General features: G+C 41.7%; 1 protein-coding gene across 1 annotated transcript in view; it reads left to right on the top strand.

Moving 5' to 3' along the window:
• Nucleotides 1-26,699, top strand: part of LOC138969299 (uncharacterized) — a 42,391-nt gene extending 15,692 nt beyond the window's left edge. Inside the window, exons 2-5 of the mRNA XM_070342053.1 lie at nucleotides 12,099-12,955; nucleotides 18,690-18,792; nucleotides 19,455-19,634; nucleotides 24,615-26,699. Of these exons, the coding sequence (XP_070198154.1) occupies nucleotides 12,099-12,955; nucleotides 18,690-18,792; nucleotides 19,455-19,634; nucleotides 24,615-25,003 (1,529 nt within the window). The 3' untranslated portion in view covers nucleotides 25,004-26,699. The remainder of the gene's footprint in view (nucleotides 1-12,098; nucleotides 12,956-18,689; nucleotides 18,793-19,454; nucleotides 19,635-24,614) is intronic.
• Nucleotides 26,700-26,918: the final 219 nt, after the last annotated feature.

The raw sequence follows: 26,918 nt of genomic DNA, 5'->3' as shown, positions 1-26,918 counted from the left end.
AAAAAAAAAGAGGAGGAGGAGGTGGAGGAGGACACAAACGAGTCTTCTGAAGGTCAAAGTACAGACCTCTTTCTATTCTGTTTAAAAAGACCCGTTCCTTATCTGATTTGTACGGCTCCTTTCGTCCTCCAGATCCTTTTTCATCGAGCCATCTCTCTCCTAACACTCTCCGAAGGGTTGTAAAGTTTACAATGAATCGGAAGCTTACATCCTGCAAAAAACGGTGAATGTTTCCTTCAAAGCTATGGGCGGGCATACAATGTTTGTTTGTTTGTTTGGTTAACGCCCAGCCGACCACGAAGGGCCATATCAGGGCGGTGCTGCTTTGACATATAACGTGCGCCACACACAAGACAGAAGTCGCAGCACAGGCTTCATGTCTCCCCCAGTTACATTATTCTGACACCGGACCAACCAGTCCTAGCACTAAACCCGTAATGCCAGACGCCAGGCGGAGCAGCCACTAGATTGCCAATTTTAAAGTCTTAGGTATGACCCGGCCGGGGTTCGAACCCACGACCTTCCGATCACGGGGCGGACGCCTTACCACTAGGCCAACCGTGCCGGTGGCATACAATGTGGTTAGCTGATTTATGTCAAAAGGATCCTAGATCAAAATGGGCTGGGGCCCTCTCAGAAGTTTGTTCTTCTTCTTGAAGTTAAGATACTATCAGATTACTTGAAAAAGATTAAGCATATATCATAAAAGAAGCTGACATTTTCTGTATTTTGGTAGTTTCTCCTCTGAAGTACATACACAGACAGACACGTATGCAATCAGGTGGGTAGGAAGGTAGGTAGCTAGCTCGACAGACAAATGGATAGAGTGATAGAGACATATGGTAAGTAGGTAGGTAACTAGATAGCTAGCTATATATATATATCTATATATTTTATATATATCTATATGTATATATTTATATATATCTATATATATATATATATATATATCTATATATTATATATCTATATATATCTATCTATATATAAAGATAGATAGATAGATAGATATATAGATAGATAGATAGATAGATAGATAGATAGATAGATAGATGTATATATATAGATAGATAGAGTTGCACCTTTTTTCAATCAATCAATCAATCAATGACGCTTATATCGCGCATATTCCGTGGGTATAGTTCTAGGCGCTCTGCAGTGATGCCGTGTGAGATGAAATTTTATACGGCCAGTAGATTGCAGCCATTTCGGCGCATATTTACCTTTCACGGCCTATTATTCCAAGTCACACGGGTATAGGTAGACAATTATTAACTGTGCCTAAGCAATTTTGCCAGGAAAGACCCTTTTGTCAATCGTGGGATCTTTAACGTGCACACCCAATGTAGTGTACACGGGGGGAGGGTTCGGACACCGAAGAGAGTCTGCACACAAAGTTGACTCTGAAATAAATTTCCGCCGAACCTGGGATCGAACTCACGCTGACAGCGGCCAACTGAATACAAATCCAGCGCGCTACCAACTGAGCTATATCACATAAAGAAGCACCTGGATACTTATAAAGATACTTTAACGCTTCCTAACAGACAACCATCTCCGTTTTTCGCGGACTTTCAGATTCTATTGTCCCTTCCCAAAGTTGCAAGCCTAGGTGACACCTATCTATACTCACCCAACCCAGCATTATCATAAAACCTTTCAAGAAGAATATCATCTCGATGGACTCGTCAAAGCTGTACGAACGTCTCAGTGGGTTACGCACTGTCCATAAAAGAAGTGGTTCGCAGCTGTCACAGTTATCGCCTTGTAGCCATCGCTCTCTGGAGGGACTCGTAACTGTAAGATCATGGTGATACCTTTGTGTCTGTCTTTGCGCTGTCTGGGTGGGCCAGCAATGGGCTCTGTACCAGTAGAGAACCAACGGTAAGATGATGGGTAATTGTATTGTAGCGTAGAACATGGGTATCAAGGAGAAATGATGGGTGACTGCGTTCTGGTTTAGAACATGGTCACAGCAAGAAAGGATTAGTAACTGAGTGTGTTGCAGTTAAGAACACTGGGAAGCAAACGAGAAATAATGGGCAACTGCAGTTTAGAACATGAACACAATGAGCACAAACACGAAATGATGGGTAAGTGTTTACATGGGCACAAACACGAAATGATGGGTAAGTGTTTACATGGGCACAAACACGAAATGATGGGTAAGTGTTTACATGGGCACAAACACGAAATGATGGGTAAGTGTTTACATGGGCACAAACACGAAATGATGGGTAAGTGTTTACATGGGCACAAACAAGAAATGATGGGTAAGTGTTTACATGAGCACAAACACGAAATGATGGGTAAGTGTTTACATGGGCACAAACGAAACATGGTGGGTGTAAATGTGTTGCAGTTTAGAACATGGGCGCAGACGAGAAATGATGCGAAACAGCGTTGTAGTTTAAAGCATGAGCACAGACGAGAAATGATGCGACACGGCGTTGCAGTTTAGAACATTGGCACAGACGAGAAATGATGCGAAACAGCGTTGTAGTTTAAAGCATGAGCACAGACGAGAAATGATGCGACACGGCGTTGCAGTTTAGAACATTGGCACAGACGAGAAATCATGCGAAACGGCGTTATAGTTTAAAGCATGAGCACAGACACGAGAAATCATGCGAAACGGTGTTATAGTTTAAAGCATGAGCACAGACACGAGAAATGATGGGCAATTGCGTTGAAATATAGCAAGTGGACACAAACGAGAAATGATGAAAGCTTCTTATTTTCAAAAAAAATCTCTCTTCGAGAAAGATAAGCAAACAGCAATGCAACATGGGAAATTTGAAACAAAATGTATTTAAGAATATGTTGTTTCATGCATTTCTTCTACACAGTAAGTTCAAACACAGTCTATACAAATGACGAGATTCCAAAATAAGTATGAATATGCTTCGCTATGAACTGAGGTGAAAGCCATAATTCTATGAAACTTCACATTTTGCACAGAATAAAATAGTGATCTGTCGACACTTGCTCACGACTTAAGCTAGCGATCAGCTGTTACATTTAGAACAATTACCAGAAACAAAGCATGCTTTCCTTCAGTTATTGACATTTTGCGTTTGAAATTCTAACACTTTTTTTTACTAACTTCATGCACTGGGCACAATACGTAGTAAAAACATAATCTCCAAAATAATGTTATGATTTCATTTCAGACTAGATTTCCCTGTATAGGCAGATGCCTGGTATTGACACAATACGGCATACGATGTTTTGCATTAGCAAACCGGAGAGAAATAAGGATTTGTTTTCGCTTCTGTTGTAACTAAAATATATTGAATGATCCGAATACACAGATAACTGTTTACATGTTTTGATTCAAAATGTTCAATGTCTCGGAAGAGCAATAAAAGAAAGTGTGCGTAGACTGGTGTGATCATTATTGTAATATAAACGTTCGCTAATCTTATATTTCCCCTTCAATGTATAAGTTTACTGTTCTTCCACTTAGATCAGAACAAACTAAGAAACAAACGAAGAAAAGAAGGTCATAAGAAAAAACACCACTAAAAAAACTAACACAGAATAACTCTTTATGTTTACCAAAGATGGAAACACCTCCTTCAAAAATAAATAATACGTCAACAAACGACCTTATTTCCCACAAGAAAAGTTACGGAAAACTCATTTTCAGGATTATTTTTATCAGGAAAATAAATTGGACACTTTCAAGTGTAATTAGACTCTCGTCAACATTTGCTTGCGCTATTTTAAAATGGTATTTTTTTCTTTTGTCACACAAATTATGAAAAGAAAAATGTTTCGAGACTCCGCTGAGCAACAATCCAGTGGCGGAAAGGTTAAGAACCATTGCTGTCACATTCACTCGGTGTCATTCTATTAATCTAAAAGAAAGAATGTTCACGTAAGAATCTGCACAGCTGGCCACAATTTTGCCCTAAGCGCAATAAAGACGACGACATCTGTAATCCACCTGCCTTTGTTCTACATACTTCAGTTTCTCTGGGCAAGCAAGAACACACTATTAAAATGTACAAACACCGCACCCAAAAAAGTCTTTGGCCGAATACAAAAAGCGGAAAGAGTACGCACTTTTCTGAAGGCCGTTTATTCAGCAAATAATAAACGTTTCATTTTCGATTAGGAGGACACCAGCTTGATTCCAACGGATAACGCGCAGTGAATAGAAAAAGCTGCTATTTTGAAACATCGTCACCTTTCAGCACTGCACTGTCTTCCTTTCTGGAGAATACCTTAAAGATACAGCCCTTCTAATGAACGGAGTCATGTTCCCAGCTACAGATTTGTGCAAGCTTTTATACGTGAGGAAACTATTTTTCCACTTTGACACATCCCAAAAATCAAGACCCTGAGTACTTCCTGTACACAACGGAAACTTCATGTTGAATTTATTTCGAAGATTAACATAGGTGCAGCTTCCCAAATCAAACTCTTCTTCTTCCTAACAATATTTCAACTCAGCCAGCCTGTTGAAATTTGGTATATGTTCAAGTGGAAAGATGATGCTGTTGCAGGTAAAATTCTGGACAGATTTGTTCTCGGTCACACGATCGCCTTCACGAGATGGAAGTATACCTTTAATTATAAAAACCATGACTGTTGAGGGGAGTTTTCTTTTTCCAAAGCTCGTGATCCTTTCAGGCCGCTGAACTCCATTGAAAAATGTGATGGGATTTTTTTCGTGTAATGTCCCAACCGTTGGGATAACATTTTTTGTGGTAAACCTATGAGGACAAATTTTCAGTTGTCTTCGTCACCCATCCTATTTGAACATTTCTTCCCTTTACTTTGGTATTTTTTGTCGAGGGGAGGGGGTTGGGTCTGCTGTTTATCTGCACGCATTCTTTTCTTTCATTATGGATGAAGATTGCAATTTGGCTTGTCATCTGCACAAAATAAAGGCAATCGCCCAGCTTCCAAAAACAATTACAATTCATACATTTTGGGTTATCGTGGGGGGGGGGGGGGGTAGCCATGGAATAGTACGGTTACGGGAAGGGTGTACTATATGCTTACGGAAACCTTGGCCGAGTGCTGATGGAAACTGTCACACACAGCTAAGGTGTTTTCGTAGTGTGATATCCAAGCCCCAAACCAAACCATGTAGCTCTTGGGACGATCTGAGACCAGTTTTTTTTCTGCTTCTAAATTTCCGATACTTTGGCTGAAATTGATATCGCTTTTGAAACTCTTTCGAGTTATTTCCTCACTCTTCTGCCATGTCACCCACACAAAACGGTCATAAATTACCATCAGCTCCCACAAACAAGCGTTAACAACGATGCATAATTTACGAATTTCAGCCGACGATCCACACAATGCGAGCAAAAAACGGATCCTCCGCTTCGCCCAGCACTTGATCATACCGCCTGTTGGTGAAATCTTTCAGAATCGAACCCCATACGGTTTCTCATTGGGGTGCGAGCGACAGGTCCCTCGTGTGATGAAGACCCCATATCTACGTCAGACGGATGGAAAGTGATTCATCAACTTCTCTTCTGTTCTTCCACACTCTCACCTCTTTGTCAGGGACCTGGGAAGACAGCCATGCGGAGAACATCCTAGGGCGCTCTAGCTCATTTGTGCCGTTTTGGGCTTTAACGTTGACGTGGCGCCGGTATTCGACGATTTGTCATTTTTGTCAAAGCATTGTGCGACTTTCTCTCATGTTTTGTTCGACTTTTGCAGGAAATATGATCATCAAACTCTCATCGTTCATGGCTAGGTTGGTAGGAAGAATATGGTCACCCGAAGTGGCACAAAGTCGGTGGAAAACACCGTCCAAATATTGGCGTCAGAGACCTGATCCTTTCTGAGCTCCGTTAAATGGAGGGTTGTATGATTTCGTTGTTGGAAGATCATCCTCATCCCTTGACCTGCTGGTCCTGCCTTTGTCCCTTCCAGCGGTTCTTCAGCGGACGTCGGCTTAAACATCCATCACGGGTTAACGGATGAATCATCTCCCTTGTCATCACGCCCCCTGGCGGTGCAAATTAGTAACTGATTATGCATGCAGCGGACGGTGACTGTCTTCCCGGCGACGACAGACATCATCAAGAACGTCGAGGACAGACGAAATGGGATACTCTTCTTCAGCCGTACAATACTGCGGTTTAGAAGTCAACTCATTTTCTTCACAGTTATTCAATTTTCCGTTAAAGAATATCACGTTACTTCTCGTGCTGTTTATATGTGAATCATATCCAGGTACGGCCATACATTGTGTGGTCTTTTCATGAAGAGAAAACTGCTAATGTCTCCAACAGTCAATTAACATAGACAGCTCTTTGAAAGATATGCCTTTCCTTAGTTTCCCATTAGAAGCATTAGGTATAATTTATTCCTACGCTGGGCTATTTTTGTACTCCTGGTAGAGGGAAGAACGAGAGAAAGCATTTTCCTGCACACGCACGCACGCACGCACGCACGCACGCACACACACACACACACACACACACACACACACACACACACACACACACACAATCCAAAGAGAAAATGTTACGCAAAATTGAAAGGATGAAAGAGATGGCACTTTCATAGTGGCTTTTTGTGTTTGTTTTTCTTCGTTTAATTTACAGAAGACAATGATCCCACAAAGTTCAACCCTTCTTCTTCCTCCCCATTTTTGTATCATTAATTTGTTGTGTTAGTGTTTTTTGCTAAGTACATTTTGTTTTTGTTTTTTGCTTAACGCCCAGCCGACCACGAAGGGCCATATCAGGGCGGTGCTACTTTGACATATAACGTGCGCCACACACAAGACAGAAGTCGCAGCACAGGCTTCATGTCTCACCCAGTCACATTATTCTGACACCGGACCAACCATTTCTAGCACTAACCCCATAATGCCAAACGTCAGGCGGAGCAGCCACTAGATTGCCAATTTTAAAGACTTCGGTATGACCCGGCCGGGGTTCGAACCCACGACCTCCTGATCACGGGGCGGACGCCTTACCACTAGGCCAACCGTGCCGGTTGCTAAGTACATACATTTACACATGTACAATGGTGTCAAGAAATCCAATGGTGGTCTGTCTGTCCTTCCTTTATAAAACTAACAAAACAACAGACAGAAAATTAAAACAACAAAAACAACAAACAAACAAACAAAACGTAAGAAGAACAGAAAGGACAAAACAAAAAGAAATACAAAGATGTATGGAACATACACGAATATTGTTTTCTTTTTCTTTGTGCGTTTTACTTTAGTTTGGTTTTTCTTATTTTTTCGTTTGAATTTGCTACCATGCTTTTGGGCGGAAAAGAATTCTTATAAAATGTAAGCAACGCGAGTACCGATGCATCTCCAACGTCCCCTCTCCTTTCGTTTTCACTCCTGCGAAATAATCGTAGCTGAACGCGGGTATAGGCCTATCACTCTCAAAAGACGACACACACACACACACACACACACACACACACACGTTGAACAGACGCTCAATGTCATCCTGTCCACCAAAAGTGATAGGGATTACCACGTGACGTAAGCTGCCAGCATCCCCTGGGGGAGGCAATTGCTAGTCAAAGGGAGGTAAAGCGGGTAGTGGGAAGAAACGGTATTTACCGAAACTAATCGGCAGTGCGAGCAACTCACTCGCACCAGAACTCGGCAACTGTGGACTTCTGCTGGGATGACCTTAGCCCGTTATTTTCGAATTTAGCCACACGCCCCATGGTTCTCCCATCCCCTCCGGCCGATTGCTGGGATACCTCCCATTCTGTCTCTCTGTCTGGACGCTTGACCGTCAGTTCGGCCAGGCAACGGTCATTCAGTGGGGGTATCGGTAACACACACCCGTATACCTGCGTGTGGATATTAAAGAGAGCGGGCTGTCACAGTTTGTTTGGTTTTGTGCTGCGGATTTCAGAAGGAGAAGGAAAAGGTGTAGAAGAGGAGAGAAGGGGAGGAGGAAGGGGAAAAAAGAAAAATAAGAAGAAGAAGAAGAAGAAGAAGACGAAGAAGAAGAAGAAGAAGAACAACAAGAACAAGAAGGAGAAGAAGAACAAGAAAAACAAGAAGAAGAAGAAGAAGAAGAAGAAGAAGAAGAAGAAGAAGAAGAAGAACAACAACAACAACAACAACAACAACAACAACAACAACAACAACAACAACATGAAAAACGATAAGATATAGAAAGGGAAAGACAATCTGGAGACGGATGAACAGAAAGTTGATGGTTGAAACTACTCACAGATTCATTTTTTGATAACTGAGAAGTTTTAGAATAGATTTAAGCCCACCACCACCCAAAAAACACACATACAAAAACACAACAAAACAACAAAAAACAACATCGAAAACAATGTTTAAGAAACAAACAATATGTACATTCCACAACAATACAGTAATCACATTTGGAATTGTTGCCAATTACAAAGTCGGACCACAGCAATATGATGTTGGTTTCCCGTGTTTATTTCAGCATAAAGAGGGTTGGATGGATGCTTGACCATCCCGCTTAAACTTTTTACAATCGTACTTCATAGGCCCAAGGCACTCTGAACGCTGGAAAAGCTGCCCAGTTCATTGTAGCAGAAACTAGTCGTTATCAATCACCGAGGCAAACGGAGACGTTTACAAGGAACGGTAACATCACTCTCTGGCTTGAAATCCGAAACCGTGATTTCGGTAGTAGAGCAAGATGGGAGAAAGCAGAGCGTGTGTTGTTGTTCCCAGGTCAAAAAAGATTGCTCTTTGTGGTGGATGTGCCCTGGGCTTCAAAATAGATGACATCATTTCAAAGGCTGAGATTACAATACTGCTTTCAGAATGCAAAACATGCAGTCTGTTTCTTTAAGCCAGAGAACCATTTAAACATACTTATATATCTAAATAAAAAGAAAACACACCAGTAACCAGGTTAGGTAAGTTTAAATCAATATTTCGGCATGTACCAACTGCCTTCTTCGGGATGGTATGAAAAAAATTGAATGACGGCACGTGATATACAGTGTAATGATGATTAATGACGTCATAATATTAATGACGTCATACATATATATCGTAGAAAGCATCATCTACGTTGGCCGGCAATATACAATTCCATCTAAACCTGGAACATTAAATAATCTGTCTGGGATTCAACAAATGAGATTAAAATATAGGTATGCCGATAAAAGAACTAAATTAACGAATCTTCGTGTAGCAATGTAAACCAACGATGACTGATAAAAAGAAAAGTTCCACTTAAAACTTACTCCTTGCCGGCCGGGCATAGTAACACGAAGTTTACATTCTTTGAAATTAATTCAAAATTAAATTAAAAAAAACGCTTAAAAAAGCTGCCATCACTGGTTGTAAATTTTAGGTGTTAAAAACAAACACACCACTGCAATATGCGGAGGTATGATGTAGCATTTACAACAATACAGCTTCAATCACCATGGAAGACAAGAACACATATTTGCAATGCATAAAATAAATATTGTTCGGTAAAATGTTGCAATGTAAGGCTCTTCAATCCCCCTACTAGCGTGGCAGCTGCCATTTCTTTTTAGAAACAGCTAGGATTCAAAATCTGGTTGCACTATAAACAGCGTTTTGCGGAATCCACGGCCAGGGGGCAAAGAATTCCTCAGATGTAACAACAAGAGGAGTTCCACATCCCACAATGGTCAAAATCAAACAGGCGTCGCTACCTCCCGCTGTTCCTCCATTCTCTCAAAAAACAAACGGTCCATTGTAGCAGCAGCTCGCTAAGGCAGTCATTTACGGTAGTTTGCGGTCTTTCGTCTGCCCATTTTCCGGACGATTTCAGCCATCACAACGGTTTTTGCACTTGACTGACGATGACACGCTGCGCGAATTCGAATCAGCGAAGAAACTCCCGCTCTGACGAAACAGCGCGACGTCAGCAGTTTCGTCAGCAGTTTTTTGTGTGGTCCTCTCAGGGGGTCCTGATGCTTCTCTCGAGACAATACGTCTTGTCTATTGTATGCTGGAAGAAAAAGATTATTTTTTTTGAATGGCTGTTTTGGGTTAACGTTCGAGAGTGATGAGGGTTAAGTTAAGTGTCCTTTTTGATTTTAGTGACAACTGTTTAAACAAAGCATACTAACATTCAAGTAGAATCATCTCTACGGACAAACAGCCCGTTGCCTCCCCATCTCACACACTCACCCGCAATGTTGCTGCTTGTCATCACTTCCCAACCGCCCTCCTCCAGCACCTCCACCACCACTACCAACACCAACACCATCATGCTCAATAATTTCTTTGAAATTAATTATTTAATATAATTATATTTAAATTTAACCTGGTTACTGGTGTGTTTTCTTTTTATTTAGATATACATGTATGTCTAAATGGTTCTCTGGCTTAAAGAAATATAATTATATTAAATAATTAATAAAATTAATTATATTAATTATTATTTTAAAATAATAACAACCCACCCCCCGTCCAAGAAAAAAGAGATAGGCGGGTTACTCTTGTTTTCGAGTATCTCTTGTTTGTTTTAATTACACATTAACATGCTTTCATTTGAAACTTCGAGGTCGTCATCGTGGATTGACGCCCGACCAAAACTAATTGAAGCCCGACGGAGCGAAGCGACGGAGGGCTTCAATTAGACTTTGGGAGGGCGTCAATCCACGATGAAGACCGAGAAATTTCAAATGGAAGCATGTTAATGTTATTGTAATTCAATCTGACGACGATCTCTTTCCTGCTTTCATGCGATGGTAAACAGACAGAATTGGTTCTGTTCTGTTCACACACTGCTTTCCGTCCACCTACCTGCAAGGGTCAAGTCCCAAGAAATATGTCTCTGTATTCCTATCTTATCATTCTGCTCCTGTTTTGTTTTCTTTCACATACATATTGACGGGTTTCTGGACAGCCAACTCTAAAACAAATTCTTTTCATCACAAAAGCGATCTTTGGAATTGACTGACGTAGTCCGGAAGAATTCATGCATCAACTTACGTCACGTATTCGACGTCATCACTTCGCATACCTTATGGTCTCGGTATTTCGTTGGCCTTCATATTTCCTGCTTGTAAAATGACCCTCAAAGCTAACCGAGACTAGTTGAGGTTGTATCAATGCGCCTCGCCAGCAGGTTGTTAATGGCTTTTTTAGCGAGTGGTTATCGACAATTGTAATTCAATCAAGTTTGCGTTTTAATGAAACAGATCCTGTGATTGGTCAGAATGCCCCAACTCATTAAAAATTACAGGTGACTAATTGTCGATAGCCACTCGCTAAAAAATCCATTAACAACCTGCTGGCGAGGCGCATTGATACAACCTCAACTAGTCTCGGTTAGCTTTGAGGGTCATTTTACAAGTAGGAAATATGAAGTACCAACGAAATACCGAGACCATAAGGTATGCGAAGTGATGACGTCGAATACGTGACGTAAGTTGATGCATGAATTCTTTCGGACTACGTCAGTCAATTCCAAAGATCGCTTTTGTGATGAAAAGAATTTGTTTTGAGTTTGCTGTCCAGAAACCCGTCAAAAAAGATGGGAAAATGTATGTGAAAGAAAACAAAACAGGAGGAGAGTGATACGATAGGAATACAGAGACATATTTCTTGGGACTTGACCCTTGCAGGTAGGTGGACTGAAAGTAGTGTGTGAACAGAACAGAACCAATTCTGTCTGTTTACCATCGCATGGAAGCAGGAAAGAGATCGTCGTCAGATTGAATTACAATAACATTAACACGCTTCCATTTGAAACTTCTCGGTCTTCATCGTGGATTGACGCCCTCCCAAAGTCTAATTGAAGCCCTCCGTCGCTTCGCTCCGTCGGGCTTCAATTACCTTTGGTCGGGCGTCAATCCCCGATGAAGACCTCGAAGTTTCAAATGGAAGCATGTTAATGTGTAATTAATGACCGGTAATTTTTAATGAGTTGGGGCATTCTGACCAATCACAGGATCTGTTTTATTAAAACGCCAACTTGATTGAATTACAATTCACATTGGCCTCCTGTTTTCTGAATTAATGGGAGTCGCCGACAATGTTTGGTTCTCAGAAGATTTGAGTACTTGATGGCACTGGCGTGTTGAATTTCGTGTTGATTGATCTTCGTAGTATATGCTCTTACCACTTGAAGGTTAACTGTCTTTATTTGTCATTTCAGAAACCTTCAGAGATGGAAAGCGAAGGAGTCCGGATACTGCACACATCTGTCCAGTACGACCTCCCATCGTTGGGTCTAGCCAAGCAGCAGTCACACACTTTCACATTCCTTGCTCTAACATTGAGGCGCCGTTTCTGCCTACCACTGTTCGAGGAATTACTCAATCAAGTACATCATTTTCACCTGTTCAAAGTCGAATGAACCCATCTCCAGCAGCAGCAACTTCCACAGTGTTGTCAACGAGTAAGGACAGCTTCAACAAGTTTCCCTCGCCGTCAAAAGAGTTCTGCGTCGCGACAAGTTCAGCATCGTTAGCGTATGACTCCATGCCAAAGCTCACACGTACTGCTATAGTGCCAACTTCTCTTCCCTTCCTTCATGGACCTTATGTCGGTCTGAGCCAAGCTCAGGCAACTCTTCTGACCAAAGAGCGGATTTCTTTCCCGCCAAACTCCCTTCCCCTCTCTCTTTCTCCCCGAGGTGCTCTCTATCCTTCCCCAATTTACTCCAGGTCAGCACACTTCTTTGGACTGCCTCCAACGATCGTGAGACCGATTCCCACAAGCGGCCTTCCCTGGCCGCTGCACCCTGTTCCTTTGAGGGTACCGTTTGCACTGCGACCTGACTTTGGGGTGAGGTCCCCTGAAGAAATTCCCTCCCCTCCCGGAAGCGCGCTTCCCGACATGCCCACTTCGCCGCTGATGGGTGTGAGGTCACCAGGACTGGACGTTGTTCGAGGACTCAGCGAGGGTTGTCTGGGAGGCGTGGATGTCAACAATAACAGCGGCATATGTATGGGTGACGGAGAGGATGACGATGGGAGCAAGAGGAGCCAAGGCTTCAAGGTCTTTCTGGAGGTGAGCAAACAGATAACACATAAAGCCACGTGGCTGTGATGATGGTGATAATGATGATGATGATGCAGCTGATGACGATGACGATGACGATGACGATGATGATGATGATGATGATGATGATGATGATGATGATGATGATGATGATGATGATGATGATGATTGAAACGAAAGCAACATTTTGACGTTAGTGATGATGATGATGATGATGATGATGATGATGATGATGATGATGATGATGATGATGAGGATGAGGATGATGATGTCGGGACAAAGAGGAGGAAGAGGAGGATGGTGACGACGATGATTAATACGCCGACGAAAAAGATGGTTAGCAGCAGAAATAAGAATAACTGTACCAGCAGGTCAAGTATAGAACAAAAATGAGAGCAGCAGTATGAATAAAATGTCACCTTCACGGAGACTTAGGGCAATCAATCCATCAAGGAGTCTCAGCTTTCATCCAGCGAAACATTCACAAGGATCTGTTATTCCACGGCAACACACCAAGATATTCCCTGAAAATCCTCACACACGTCATTGCACCTGCACACCTGGTCAGTGGAATCGCCATTACCATCACACCCCTGGGTGTCAGGTGGAGGATCCCAAATCCCTCCAGGCCTTGTCTGGGTGCTAAACATCCGCGCTCCAAAGCAATCTTAGATCAGTTTGTTTCTTGGTTTTCCACTGCCAAATCCTGGGAGCTTAGGGCCGACCATAGACACGCCCTGGTATGGTAGCACGTTGTGATCATAAATCTGGTGGTTGACGCTCTGCTCCAGGGTCAGCTGCGTCTAAAGTGATTCCTTGACAAAAAGTTGTGAATCTTGTTGGTCCAATAGAAAGTCCGGTAGGTCAACATTCTAGTGATCATTTTCGTTTTGCCTATAATTAAACATTCCATAAACTTACCTTAAATGTCAAATGTTTTGTTTTGTATTGCCTCTTGATTTTTTTTAAACTTGAGCATTTGTATTTTTCGGATTCCTTGGCTATTTTGATGAAGCGCACTTGGTGCTCCAAAAAACAGTTGTTACTCGTTCTTCGTAATTCTGCAGTGGTGAGAGTTCAGAGTTTTGTTCTCTTATCTCGTGGAACATATGGTGACGAGATACATTGTTTCGTTCATTGGCTTTTAGTGTTTGTTGACGTTTTCGGTTAATTTTGGAAAAAGTATCAGTAAATGAGTATAACGTCCTGTAAAAAGTACATAATGAAAGCGAGTCCTCATACATATTTAATGTCGGGTGGACCACAACTGTTCAACACTTTAGATACCCGAGCAAATTATTTGTATCTTGTCGTCACAAGAGTCACAGAAGATTCAGACCTAGGATAAAAGAACCATAGGTTTCGGTTTCCCGTTCCTGAAAGGGAGGACAAGCCTCACTAAACCGTGAATACTAGACGGAAAATGTCAAGGGACACAACTTTCATCCACCTAGCAATTACCGGCCTTGAAAACGTCCCGACGGTTTATGGCGAAGTTTACGGCGAAAAGGAATCCAGGCGTCGGGGCTAAACGCTTCCCTTCTTTCCTTCGTTTGTCCCCCCAAGGACTTTATTTCTCTTTTATGAAGTGGCCCGCCCGTTAGATGACCGCTGCTGACCGCTGATAAAACGGCGAAAGAATCGGCGCAGGTGTTAGGCCTAAAAAAAAAATAGGTGTGGTTACGGTAACCCGACCTACCCTATTTTTTGGGGCCGACCCTATAACTTTTTATTACATTTGTCACAAAAAAAAACAAAAAACCCCCAAGTAAACGAGTGCAGAAAACGCAATGAAAGCGAAAGCGAAAGCGCCCGAGTCGCACACTTATTTCCCTGTCAAGTAGGTTTAATTTGTACACATTAGAAAAAAAAGTTTAAAAAAAAAAAGCGATTGCCTACCTTCCTACCCTATTTTTTTTGGCTATGTTACCGTAACCACACCTATTTTTTGGGGGGGCCTTATGGGGTGTAGAAGAGTTTAATGCCAGGATTGGGTGTCTGTGGTAGAGATACGGCTTAGTATGCAAGGTCGGGATGCCGCGGTGTGACAACTGGGGGACATTCGTGAAGAAATTGCGGCTTATTTTGTGGTCAGATGTTGTTTTAGACCAGTGTGAGTATGAATTATGTATAACGCTGGACATTGGAAGGACAAGAAGTTAATATATATAGTTGCTTTGGTATCAAATTCACGTATTAAAAAGAAGGACGAACGAAATATCGAAGGAATCAACGTACGACAGAAAAAAAGAAAGAAAGAAAGAAACGTCGTTGAGTTCAGGATCGGGCCTCTACTACAGCTATTCTTTTCACTTATCTAAGTTAATTAACCTAACATAGCCCATAACCGTCGTAGCGGGAGGCTTTCCTAATAGTTTTCACTGAAGCAATAAAGCATCATTTCCAATTCTGGGGTCCTGATTTGGCCTATATGGTCCGCTGGACCCAAAAAGCAACAACTATCTTATCTTATCTTATTTCCAAGCACTGTAAGATGTGGCGTAGAAAGAAAGAAATATACAGAGAATAAAATGTTTTACATACTTTTAACGCGGATGGGGTTCAAATCAAGTATACAGCGTGATGGAAAGAAAAATGATTAAAAGTAAATAAAGAAAGAAAGAAATCAAGAAAAACAAGAAAGAAAGAGAGCAGGAAAGGCATTTTAAGAGCTTACAAGGGTGTATAAAAAAAATAAGTCTCTCTCTCTCTTTCTCTCTCTCTCTCTCTCTCTCTCTCTCTCTCTCTCTCTCTCTCTCTCTCTCTCTCTCTCTCTCTCATTATCCGTTTCTTTCTCTCTCTTTCCCTGTTTCTCTCTCTCTCTGTCTCCGTTTGTCTCTTCTCTCTCTGTCTCTGTCTCGGTCTCCCTGTCTCTGTCTCTGTCTCTGTCTCCTTCTCTCTCTCTCTCTCTCTCTCTCTCTCTCTCTCTCTCTCTCTCTCTCTCTCTCTCTCTCTCTTCCCGCCCCCCCCCTTACACAAAGATAAAAAGATAGATTTTTTATCAAACGCCATGTGTTTGTGACACATAACCGCCATCTAATAGTCTCCTGTCCGCCCAGCCGACCTTCCCCTTGACCCTGCTTGTGACCTTGATGTTTGATGCCCCCGCAAGGGGCACGGTACTCTCTAAGCACCCAAAACCTCAAAGAGAGATAACTGGCGGAAACCTTCTTATTGTAGTCTCCTGTCCGCCCAGCCGACCTTCCCCTTGACCCTGCTTGTGACCTCGATGTTTGATGCCCCCGCAAGGGGCACGGTACTCTGTAAGCACCCAAAACCTCAAAGAGATAACTGGCGGAAACCTTCCTATTTGCACAACGTTGCATGTTACCTGCTCCTTTCATGTACAGGGTTACATTACTCATAGCTTCATCACATTTTTAGGAATGTCAAATGTCTCAAGGAATTAATCTTGCTTTTCACCCCAGCGTATCATTTTCAATCATTACAAAAAGGGCGCATCTTCTTTGCATATCTTGTCGCCATCCTGCACCTTAGTTTTTATTTGTATTTTATTAAAGGAACACTCCCTCTTGTGTAAGAGTTTGATCACCACATATTTGGTCCGGCTTTTATAGGTTTATGATTAGGTAACAACATCCTTCAACTGGAACACATACGAACTGCGTGACAGCTGTCTGTGCAGAATGAGACTTTGTGTGTGTGATGATGATTTAATTTCGTATTTGACACCCGTGTCTTCTTCTTCTTCTTCTTCTTCTTCTTCTTCTTCTTCTTCTTCTTCTTCTTCTTCTTCTTCTTCTTCTTCTTCTTCTTCTTCTTCTTCTTCTTCTTCTTCTTCTTCTTCTTCTTCTTCTTCTTCAGCGTTCCAGAATTTTTTGGTTACGTGTGAGCTCGTTTGCCCATTTGGGTTCCCCAAACTATACTCTGAGAGCATAGTCAGCTTCACTCCGCTTTCGTTGAGTAGGCGTGCTGGGTATTTTCGTGTTTCCATAACCCACCGAACTCCGACATGGATTACAGGATCTTTTCCGTGCTCACTTGGTCTTGTGCTTGCGTGTACACACGAAGGGGGTTAAGTCACCAGCAGGTCTGCACATAAGTTGACCTGGGAGATCGGAAAAATCTCCACTCTTAACCCACCAGGCGGCAGCGACCGGGATTCGAACTCACGACCTCCCGATTAGGAGGCCGTGTCAATCTGCAAACATAACACAGTCCCACACTCCACAGCCAGTTTATTTGTGGATGTATCTTAGTTGAAGGATGCCCTTATCCTATGCAAAAAAAAACACACATCTGTGCAGATCTGTTGTATTACACATGGTGGCTTACACGACAAAGGAGTGTTCCTGTAAGATTAAAGCGCTTCACATGGATTGCTGTTCAGCCTTTATTCGTAACATGAGAACTATATCAACAATGCAAGCATCTTAAGGCAGATGTGTATTTTGTTACATTATGATTGTGCGGTTGAAATGTTGCACTCAGGAAAAACGGGTGGATTCATAATGAAACTTTCCTTTTGCTATCATGCCACTTTTTGCTGATGACGAAACTAGGGCGCAGCAATTTTTTTTTTACAGTTCTTAGAAAAACAAAACAAAAAACCCACGATAACATGATCTGACAATGGGCTTGGTAATCATTAAATGATCATTACATTTTGCATATGTTGCATATTTGCATATGTTGCAAATTATATTCTAGTCCTTTGTCGAGTTTCATTCACGTACGTAACAGTCAAGTATGAAAAGACACCCACGGATATTTCCTGGATATTTATCCAATACGAATTGTTGAACCAAGTTTACATTAGTATTTCTTCACCCAACAAAGCAAGGAAGAGAGAGAGAGAGAGAGAGAGAGAGAGAGAGAGAGAGAGAGAGAGAGAGAGAGAGAGAGAGAGAGAGAGAGAGAGAGAGAGAGAGAGAGAGAGAGAGAGAGAGAGAGAGAGAGAGAGAGAGAGAGAGAGAGAGAGAGAGAGAGGTTATACACAGTAAAATTTAAATCGTCAGGCAATGGAGAAGTTATTTTTACCCTTTCACCACAGCAGTTCTTTCAACAACAAAACATGTCCGTTTTGGGCATAGGGAAGGCATATTGTGTTTCAGTGTTGTGTGTTTCAGACGGCCAGTTTAACCAGTTTCAACCTTGTCGTGTGTGTCATTGTGGGCCGATGCAGTCTTTCTTAAATAAACACCCACACCCACATTTCGTATTTAACACGACAGAAAACGTGTGGTTGCTGAAACATTGTGTGTTTGTCTGCGTCATCTTCATGAAAAAGTGCTCTTTTTTCTCTCTCAAGATATGGTAAACATACCATATGTTTGGTCCAGCGGTCTGTGTGTCTAGGTGGATTAAGTAGTCATTCTTGAAATAACATGTGTCGTCCTTTGTTTTGATTTGTAAGGCAAAAAGAAAAAAATAGGTGTGGTTACGGTAACCTAGCCAAAAAAAATAGGGTAGGAAGGTAGGCAATCACTTTTTTTTTTGTTTAAACTTTTTTTTCTAATGTGTACAAATTAAACCTACTTGACAGGGAAGTAAGTGTGCGACTCGGGCGCTTTCGCTTTCATTGCGTTTTCTGGGTTCGTTTTTTTTTCTTTTTTTCTCTTTTTTTGACAAATGTAATAAAAAGTTATAGGGTCGGCCCCTAAAAATAGGGTAGGTCGGGTTACCGTAACCACACCTATTTTTTTTTTTGTGCCTAATTTTGTTTTTATTTTTTTCAATGAAAGAAAGCTCATGTATTGATGTACTTTTGTGTGTGTTCTAGTCTGCCAAGATTAGCGTGGAAATGATCAACGATGGGAACGGACTGAAGAACCCCTTGCTGTCTGCTGAAAAAACACGTCTTCCCTTGGACAATGGACCTCTGAGTGAGTATCATCTCTCTGCCTCCCTCTGTCTCTGCTTGTTTCTTTCATTACACTCATCTCTCTCGGTCTGTATTTGTTTCTTTCTTTCTACTTATCTCGGTCTCCGTTCGTCTTCCTCTTTCTGTCTCTTTTGTCTCCCCCCCCCCCCTCTCTCTCTCTCTCCTTTAGTGCCGCCGACCCCTTTGGTCTTCTGTGTGAGTGTGTGTGTGTGTGTGTGTGTGTGTGTGTATGTGTATGTGTATGTGTAGGTATGTGTGTCTGTCTGTCTGTGTGTGTGTGTTTGTGTGTGTGTGTGTGTTTGTGTGTGTGTGTGTGTCTGTGTGTGTGTTTGTGTGTGTGTGTGTGTGTGTGTGTGTGTGTTTCGCTTTTCTCTCTTGATCTCCCTTTTTCACACCGATTGAGCGCTTTTGCGTTTGTAGGGCGATGTAACATGAGAAATATTGTTTCTTCCTTGCTATATCCCTCTACAAGCCAAATCCACGAGATCATGCTGTTGTCCTTACACACACAAAATCAATCGTAAACAACACACAAAAGCCAAAACAAACAAAAACAAACAACCGACTAACAAACCAAACAAACCCAACAAAAAAAAAGCGCAGAAACAACGATGTATCTGTGTTGTGCATCTCCTATAACTTACCAGCCTCGTTGTGACCCAGGTTTCATGACGTTGGATGCCTTCCCGGCGTGCCCTGTATGTGGCATGAAGTGCGACACGCCTCGCTTGCTGCAACGTCACGTGCGCAGCCACAAGGAGATCAAACGCTACCTGTGTGCATGGTGCGGAAAGGGCTTCAACGACACCTTTGATCTCAAGCGCCATACCAGAACTCATACAGGTAGGTTGAAAAACAAGAACCTCAAAAAAGAAATAGACAATGACAATGACACTTCTTTATTTTACGAGGGTAATAGAATGAGCGGTGATCAACTCTCTCTCTCTCTCTCTCTCTCTCTCTCTCTCTCTCTCTCTCTCTCTTTCTCTCTGTCTGTCTGTCTGTCTGTCTGTCTGTCTGTCTGTCTGTCTGTCTGTCTGTCTGTCTGTCTCTCTCTCTTTCTCCCCCCCCCCCCTATCTCTCTCTCCCTTCCTCTCTCTTTTACATCTGGCTCTCTCCCTACTGAATGACTTATCTACCATATCCAATGAATATTATAATACTACAGCAATTCTTTTCACTTATCTAAGTTAATTAACCTAACATAGCCCATAACCGTCGTAGCGGGAGGCTTTCCTAATAGTCTTCACTGAAGCATCATTTCCAATTCTGGGGTCCTGATTTGGCCTATATGGTCCGCTGGACCCAAAAAGCAACAACTATCTTATCTTATCTTATTTCCAATTCTTTTCACTGAATTATTCCTGCATAGCCTAATTAGGTTGACCGGACGTTAAAACCAACGGTCAACTTTTGTTGTTTTGTTGTTATTGTTACTTAACTGTGAAAAATCCACTTTCAGTTGCTTTAGCGGTAGACAGCTCTTCCAGCAGTTTGCACTATTAGAGGCACAGAAGCTGTCAGTCAGAAAAGCATTCGCAATCTTGTTCACTGATTTTATTTATGAATTTCTTCCAACAGGTGTACAAAAGCCGCATGCTTTTCTAAATGTTTTCATAAAAGCTGTAAGAACAACATTCGCAATCCTTTTCAATTCTTTTCTTTTCCTCCCCGTTAACGGTCGCTATATATGGCGGTACGCTCTTCTAACAGTCGTCACCAAAGCGCAGCAGGGGGGCATGTTGTCGTGTATATGTAAGTCTAATGGCGTCCTACATTCGAAACCGTTCTGTTGAAAAGAAAGAAGCGGCATTTCTCTCTCTCTCCTCCTTAAGCCCCCCCTTTGATACAGTGTCTATTTTTACACAAACTAATTGGGTGTAGCGAGGCTACTGTTCACAGATTGGGAAAGGGATTAGTGATTGAAAAAACCGTTCTGACAATTTTTATTATTTTGGATGCGATCTTACTTTTTGCCTTTGCAAGGTCGTTGTGCCCAGAAAAGCGGGCTTCACAGTTTAAAGACCGCAAAAAGCAGTTGAGTGGATTTGTTTCTTTTAAAGTAACTTCTACCGTGTGTAGTTGTATATAGGGGAAGGGCTCCTAATATGGACCACTTTTTGTTTCATGCTGATAACTAGCTTGTTTTCTTGCGAAGAAGTTTTATTTTGTGTTTGGTAGTCCTTCTCTCTTAGGTTAACCATTAGGCCTAATTAGAGTGAAATAGCTTTGATAGACATTTAGCAAAAATTAAATACAGAAAAAATCACAAATGGTCCATATTAGGAGCCTGGGCGCCTAATATGGACCAGTGAAGCGGCCTTCACGAATCACTGTAAAAAGCACACTATACTTCAAAATAACATTATACAACTTAGTGTACAAGTCAGACTAATTAAAATATGCTTTAGATTGATCTGTTTTGGGTTGATCAGAGCATTATTTGAAGCACGCCAGGAAACTAAAGAAGCTTATCAAAAACAGAGTGAAAATAAGTGAAATTATCAACTTCCACGAAAAGATGATTTTTTGTTATATTTTTTTAAATCTCGAGGGCTAGTTATAGGTTATTTCCAGCAAGCTTCTTAATGAATTAATGAAAATAGCCTTTAGCTTTTATTTTCTTCGATTTGTTGAAGGTGGTCCATATTAGGGGACTCGCACATACTTTGAAATGTTGCTATTATTGTTTGTTTGCAGTAGAAACTCGGGGTCAACACTGCTAAAATGTAACAAATACGGACTTAGCTGTCATATATAGCAATTTTTGTGTGATAAAAGCTTTGGCTGTGGACAGAAACGAGTCCGTTTTAGGCGGCAAATTTAGAGTGAACGCTGCCAAAAGTGAAAAAAAGAGAAAAAGCCTAACGGTTTTGAGGTTTGTGTTTCTGCAACTGTTTTGACATGTGCAAGTTATTCAGAGAGGGTGAATACAGCGAATAAAACTGTTTTGAGCGCTCTAGCGCCGTTAGTTTGTCAGAACAGGAGGTGGTCCATATTAGGAGCCGGTCCATATTAGGAGCCCTTCCCCTATGATTGCACAGCGTTGCAGTCTTTTTTCAGGTTAGGTCAGAAATGTTTAAGACGCTCTTATTTCTTTCCTTCCCGTGTACTCGATTCGACTCACCGCATTGTCGTGTTCTCGTCGTGTTGGACGGTCACATGCACATAAACAATTCAACTGGTATAAATGAAGCAGACACAGGCATGGAGGGTTAGCGTGCTTTTATTCCGCCATGATTCTCCCAGAATCCCCAGCAACATCTTACGTTAGGGTTCTTGCATTTTGACAATAGAACACGGTTTTCAATGACGTCATAACATTACACGTATGACATCTGGTCAGGCTTTTAAATGGGATAAGACCATCCTTACACTTCGATACATACAAAAAATCAACAGCTTAACTGCTTTTTGTGCAGTGGGATTTATTTTCGGGGCGACATCCATCAAAGCTTTCCACATTTGCACAATTTACAAACAGGCTATTGAAGTTTAGTGTGTGGCGAAGTGGAGGAAGGGTGCATTTAAAGCTGTACAATTTTGGCGGGCTGTTTCATTGGCTTGCAGGCGTGGTCCAAATATGATTGTATTTAGGGAAGAAGTACTACTTTCATACGTCTTATGCATGGTGTGTGTGTGTGTGTGTGTGTGTGTGTGTGTGTGTGTGTGTGTGTGTGTGTGTGTGTGTGTGTGTGTGTGTGCGTGTGTGTGTGCAAATAGGAAAACGTTCTCCATAAAAAAAAGTCAGAGAAAACTCTTGATGTTGATTTTCTTAGTCGAATTGGCAACTTAACCGCAGATAGATTACAAAAACAAACTTACACCGAATAAAAAGGATCTCGCTGTCGGTATCGCAGACAAAATGTCTTTGACAGAAAGAGGTACAGAGAAATAACATTTACAACCTGAAATTGGACACCATGCAAGCTTAAATGTTCAGTTCAGCAGGGCAGTGCACTATTCAGATTGCTAGGTCTTTTCACCGTTGAACGTTGCAAACGCAACAAGGGTTAGGACATCATTACACTTTAAGAAACAGAAACGTGTGAACGAAAACATCCCTTTGGAAAAAAGAGGCTCAGTGTCAAAGTTGACATCTATTAAACTGTGATCGACCCCAGATTATATTGTGTCTTGTTCACTCCAGCTATCAGAACATCTCGTTCTTTTTGAACAAGTGTGTGTCGTAAACCAGGCAGGAGGATGATAGTGAGATTCCCTGTTTATTGTCGCTTACTTCGTTTTACGACATGCCCCAAAACGTTCTTAACGCCTGCGTGGATTTGAACAACGGAGCCTGTGCATTAGAATAGGGCGGTTCTCTTTGTTGATACAGTTATGCTTTATCATCACTTGATCACAGAAGGTAACAGTCTTCACCAAAGCGCAGCAGGGGGGGCATGTTGTCGTGTATATGCAGGTCTTATATATATATGCAAAACATGGTCTACAAAATTCGTCGTTTGAGCAGTGTTTTGATCTGCATATTCAGGCATAATGTTGATAAATGGGCTGCAACGTGATCTTCATAAGAAAGTTTAGGTTTCAGAGATTTGCCCCGGCTGTGATTTTTATCTTTATTACCTTGACTACCAGGAAGCTTTCTGTTGTACTTTTTTTTTAACTCTAGTTCAGAAAGTGCACGTCAATTATAACAGAACGTCGGTTGTGTTTCTTTTTTTGTTGCACGCGTAGTTTTTGTCTGACTCAGACGACCGTTCGTCCTTTCCAAATATCAACCTAAACGCACGCTGGTTTTCCCCCACTGAATTTGATACGAGAGGCTAGAGCCTCTTCCGGAAAGAAATTTGAATTATCGGATGATCCTCCCCAAAACAACAACAACAACAACAACAACAACAACAACAACAACAACAACAACAACAACAACAACAACAACAAAAATAACAATAACATCAACACCCCCACCACCACCACCACCACCAACAGCAACAACAACAACAACAGCAACAACACCCACTTACAACAATAAACAATAGAGTATGACAGCCTCAGTGACAGAGAAAAACACACAACCATACACTAAAAAGGCCCAGTTGTCGAAAGAAAAAAAAGTGTACGTGCGAGTTGCAGCCCATAAACGCAGGAATAGTAGAAGAAAAAAAATCAGATAAGCACGCACTGAAATGAAAGTAAACGTAGAAGGTACAGAGTGGTTGTCCTGTATTGCTGTATTATTTCAAGCGATACATTTGGAAGGTTTTGGAAATGGCAACCAAGGCAAGGGGTTTAATTATGACACTTGAATTACTACTTTGTTCCGTCTAAGTTGTTGGAGCATATTTATACTCCCTGCATTCTTACACATTTCTTTGGGTAGCAAATCAACAAAACGTTACCCTTTTGTTATAGCTGCCGCGGTCACTGAGCACGTTAGATTAAAATGTTATTGAAAACACCCTAGATTTACCGTTACGCCACAACGAGTTCACTGTCACTCATTTATCCGTTTCATGTGCTCGAGCTTAGAAATTCAAGCCGTGCATAGACTGAATACTCCCTAAATCACCGATGCACCAGAACGTCATCGCTGTCAACGCATTCAATGCCCCCCACCCCCCCCTCCCGTTTCATGTATTTGAGCATACAAATCCAAGCCGTGCATAGAACATTCCCTAAAGTACCGTTGCACCGCAACATTATATTTGCTATCAATGCCTTCAACGCTTAATGGCTGTTTCATAACAACGGGTTCGCAGCGAGAAATTAAAATTGTACGCCCTTACGGTAAAGTCATCAGCGGCATTGCATTCACAGCGGTCAACCCATTCAATGTGTATACACCTGCATTTGTTTCAGGCGTGCGTCCATACAAATGCGAGGCGTGCGGGAAAGCGTTCACCCAGCGCTGCTCCCTGGAGTCCCACAGTCGCAAGATCCACGGCCAAGCCCTGCCCTTCACCTTCAACGAGCGTCGCGCCAAACTCTACGTCTGTGAGGAGTGCGGCCATTCCACCTCCAACATCGAGAGTCACTTCCGCCACCTGCGCGCGCAGCATCCGGGGCACCCGGCGTTGGGCAGACCCCACCATGACCGCAGACAGTACAAGTTTTGTGGCGAGGACGGAGAGATGGAAGAAGGCGAGGAGGAGGAGGAGGGTGGAGAGGGGAGGAGAATGGAGGAGGGGGAGGAAGAAGAGGGTGGTAGTTGGGGACAATTTCAGAATGAGACAGCGGTCACAAGGTAGCAGTCGTACCTGAACTGAAACGTCGGAAAACTAATATGTAAAGCACACTAATTCACCTGGAGATTAAAGTGGAAACTGAAAACACTGTGCCTGAAATGCAGCCCTTTGAGAGGACTTACCTCAAGGTAAACTTCCACAAAGAGTAGGACCGAACGAGGGAACATTGTCCACATTCCTACACTGAAGATTGAAGTGAAAAACACTGTAACTGTATTTCAACATATTTCGATGATTTACCACTGGGCAAAGTCATTCAAGAGTATGTAAAGAGACAAAAGAGTATGTCTTGAATCTGCTTATGGTATGACAGAATGGTGGAACTCTGTTCAAATCAAGACCCACAGTCGAAACCTTTCGCAGACGGTTTGTTTGGAAAGGGCAAAGGACTACATCTACAGCGCAACGTGGTCAGCAGACAAATTCAGTGTTGGAGTGCAATGTTACACCGTGACTGAATTGTATTCTGCGATATGCGATATGTAAGATATGCTAGTAATGGTACCAGTCGACAAACTCAAAGTCAAAACTGTAGATGGTTTTTTTGAACAGAGACAAAAGTGTTGCTGTTTATATTGACTGTGGTAAAAATGGTAGCTGTTTTTATTGAGCGGAATCAAAATGATTGCAGTTTTCATTGACGAAAGTGAAGGTGGGCAGAAGTTTATTTTTGAGCAAAATCAAAACGGTCGCTGTCTTGCTTTGACTAAAGTTAAAATGTTGGATGGTTTTATGGAGTTGTATAAAAACGATTGCTGATGTTGTTGACTTGAATAAAAAATATTGGTCATTTTATTGAAAAAAATCAAAATAGATGATGGATGATCTCACTCTTCGGATCAATATGGGTGATCATATTATTGATAGCTCATAATGCTTGATGATTTCACTGAAAACCCCCAACTATGGGTGATTTTACTGAGCCGAATTTAAAGAAGGTGAATATTCCGCCAGATGAACAGTCCAGAAGAGATCAGCCACAACATAGGCAATGATCTAGTTTGATCAAAATCAAAATAGCTTAATTCCATGCTGCAAGATCAAAATGACATGTACTTTCATTTGTCTATAAACGTATACGCACGGTATCTAATTTATCTACAAGGGTAAATGTGCTTCCGTGTTTCTACATACGCACATGTTCTTCCATGTTTCTACAAACATACATGTACGGTCCTTCCATTTGGCTACAAACGTACACGTGCTTCCATTTGGCTACAAACGTACACGTGCTTCCATTTTCCTACAAACGTACACGTACTTCCATTTGGCTACAAACGTACACGTGCTTCCATTTGGCTACAAACGTACACGTGCTTCCATTTGGCTACAAACGTACACGTGCTTCCATTTGGCTACAAACGTACACGTGCTTCCATTTGGCTACAAACGTAAACGTGCTTCCATTTTCCTACAAGCGTACGTGTACTTGCATTTGTCTATGAACTTCCAGTTTTTTGCAAACGTATCTGCATTCCATGTTTTCTAAAAATGTACACCTACTTCCATTGTTAAAAATGTACCTGTATGGTAATTTTTTTTTTACAAACGAACATGTACATGTAGTTCCATTTTTCTACAAACGTACTTGGAGTTCCAATTTCTACAAACGTACGTGTACTGGCATTTTCTACAAATGTACATGGACTTCCATTTTTCTTCGAACTTACATGTTACAGGCCCCAGCTTCCATTTTTTTTTTTTACAAACGTACATTGAAATCCATTTGTCTTCCAATATCTACTTACTGTTTTTCTACCAATGTACACCTGCTTCAATTTTTCTCCACCTGTATCTCATCAGTTGCAATTGCAAAGAATGTGTTCAAAACACTAGATTCATATCATTAACTTTTACTCATACAATCCACAATTGCAAAGAATGTGTTCAAAACACCAGATTAATTAACTTTTACTCA

This window comes from Littorina saxatilis, linkage group LG6 (genome assembly GCF_037325665.1).
Source record: "Littorina saxatilis isolate snail1 linkage group LG6, US_GU_Lsax_2.0, whole genome shotgun sequence".
NCBI lineage: Eukaryota > Metazoa > Mollusca > Gastropoda > Littorinimorpha > Littorinidae > Littorina > Littorina saxatilis.
The sequence above is the reverse complement of the archived record's forward strand: the minus strand, read 5'-3'. Positions and strand labels throughout refer to the sequence as shown.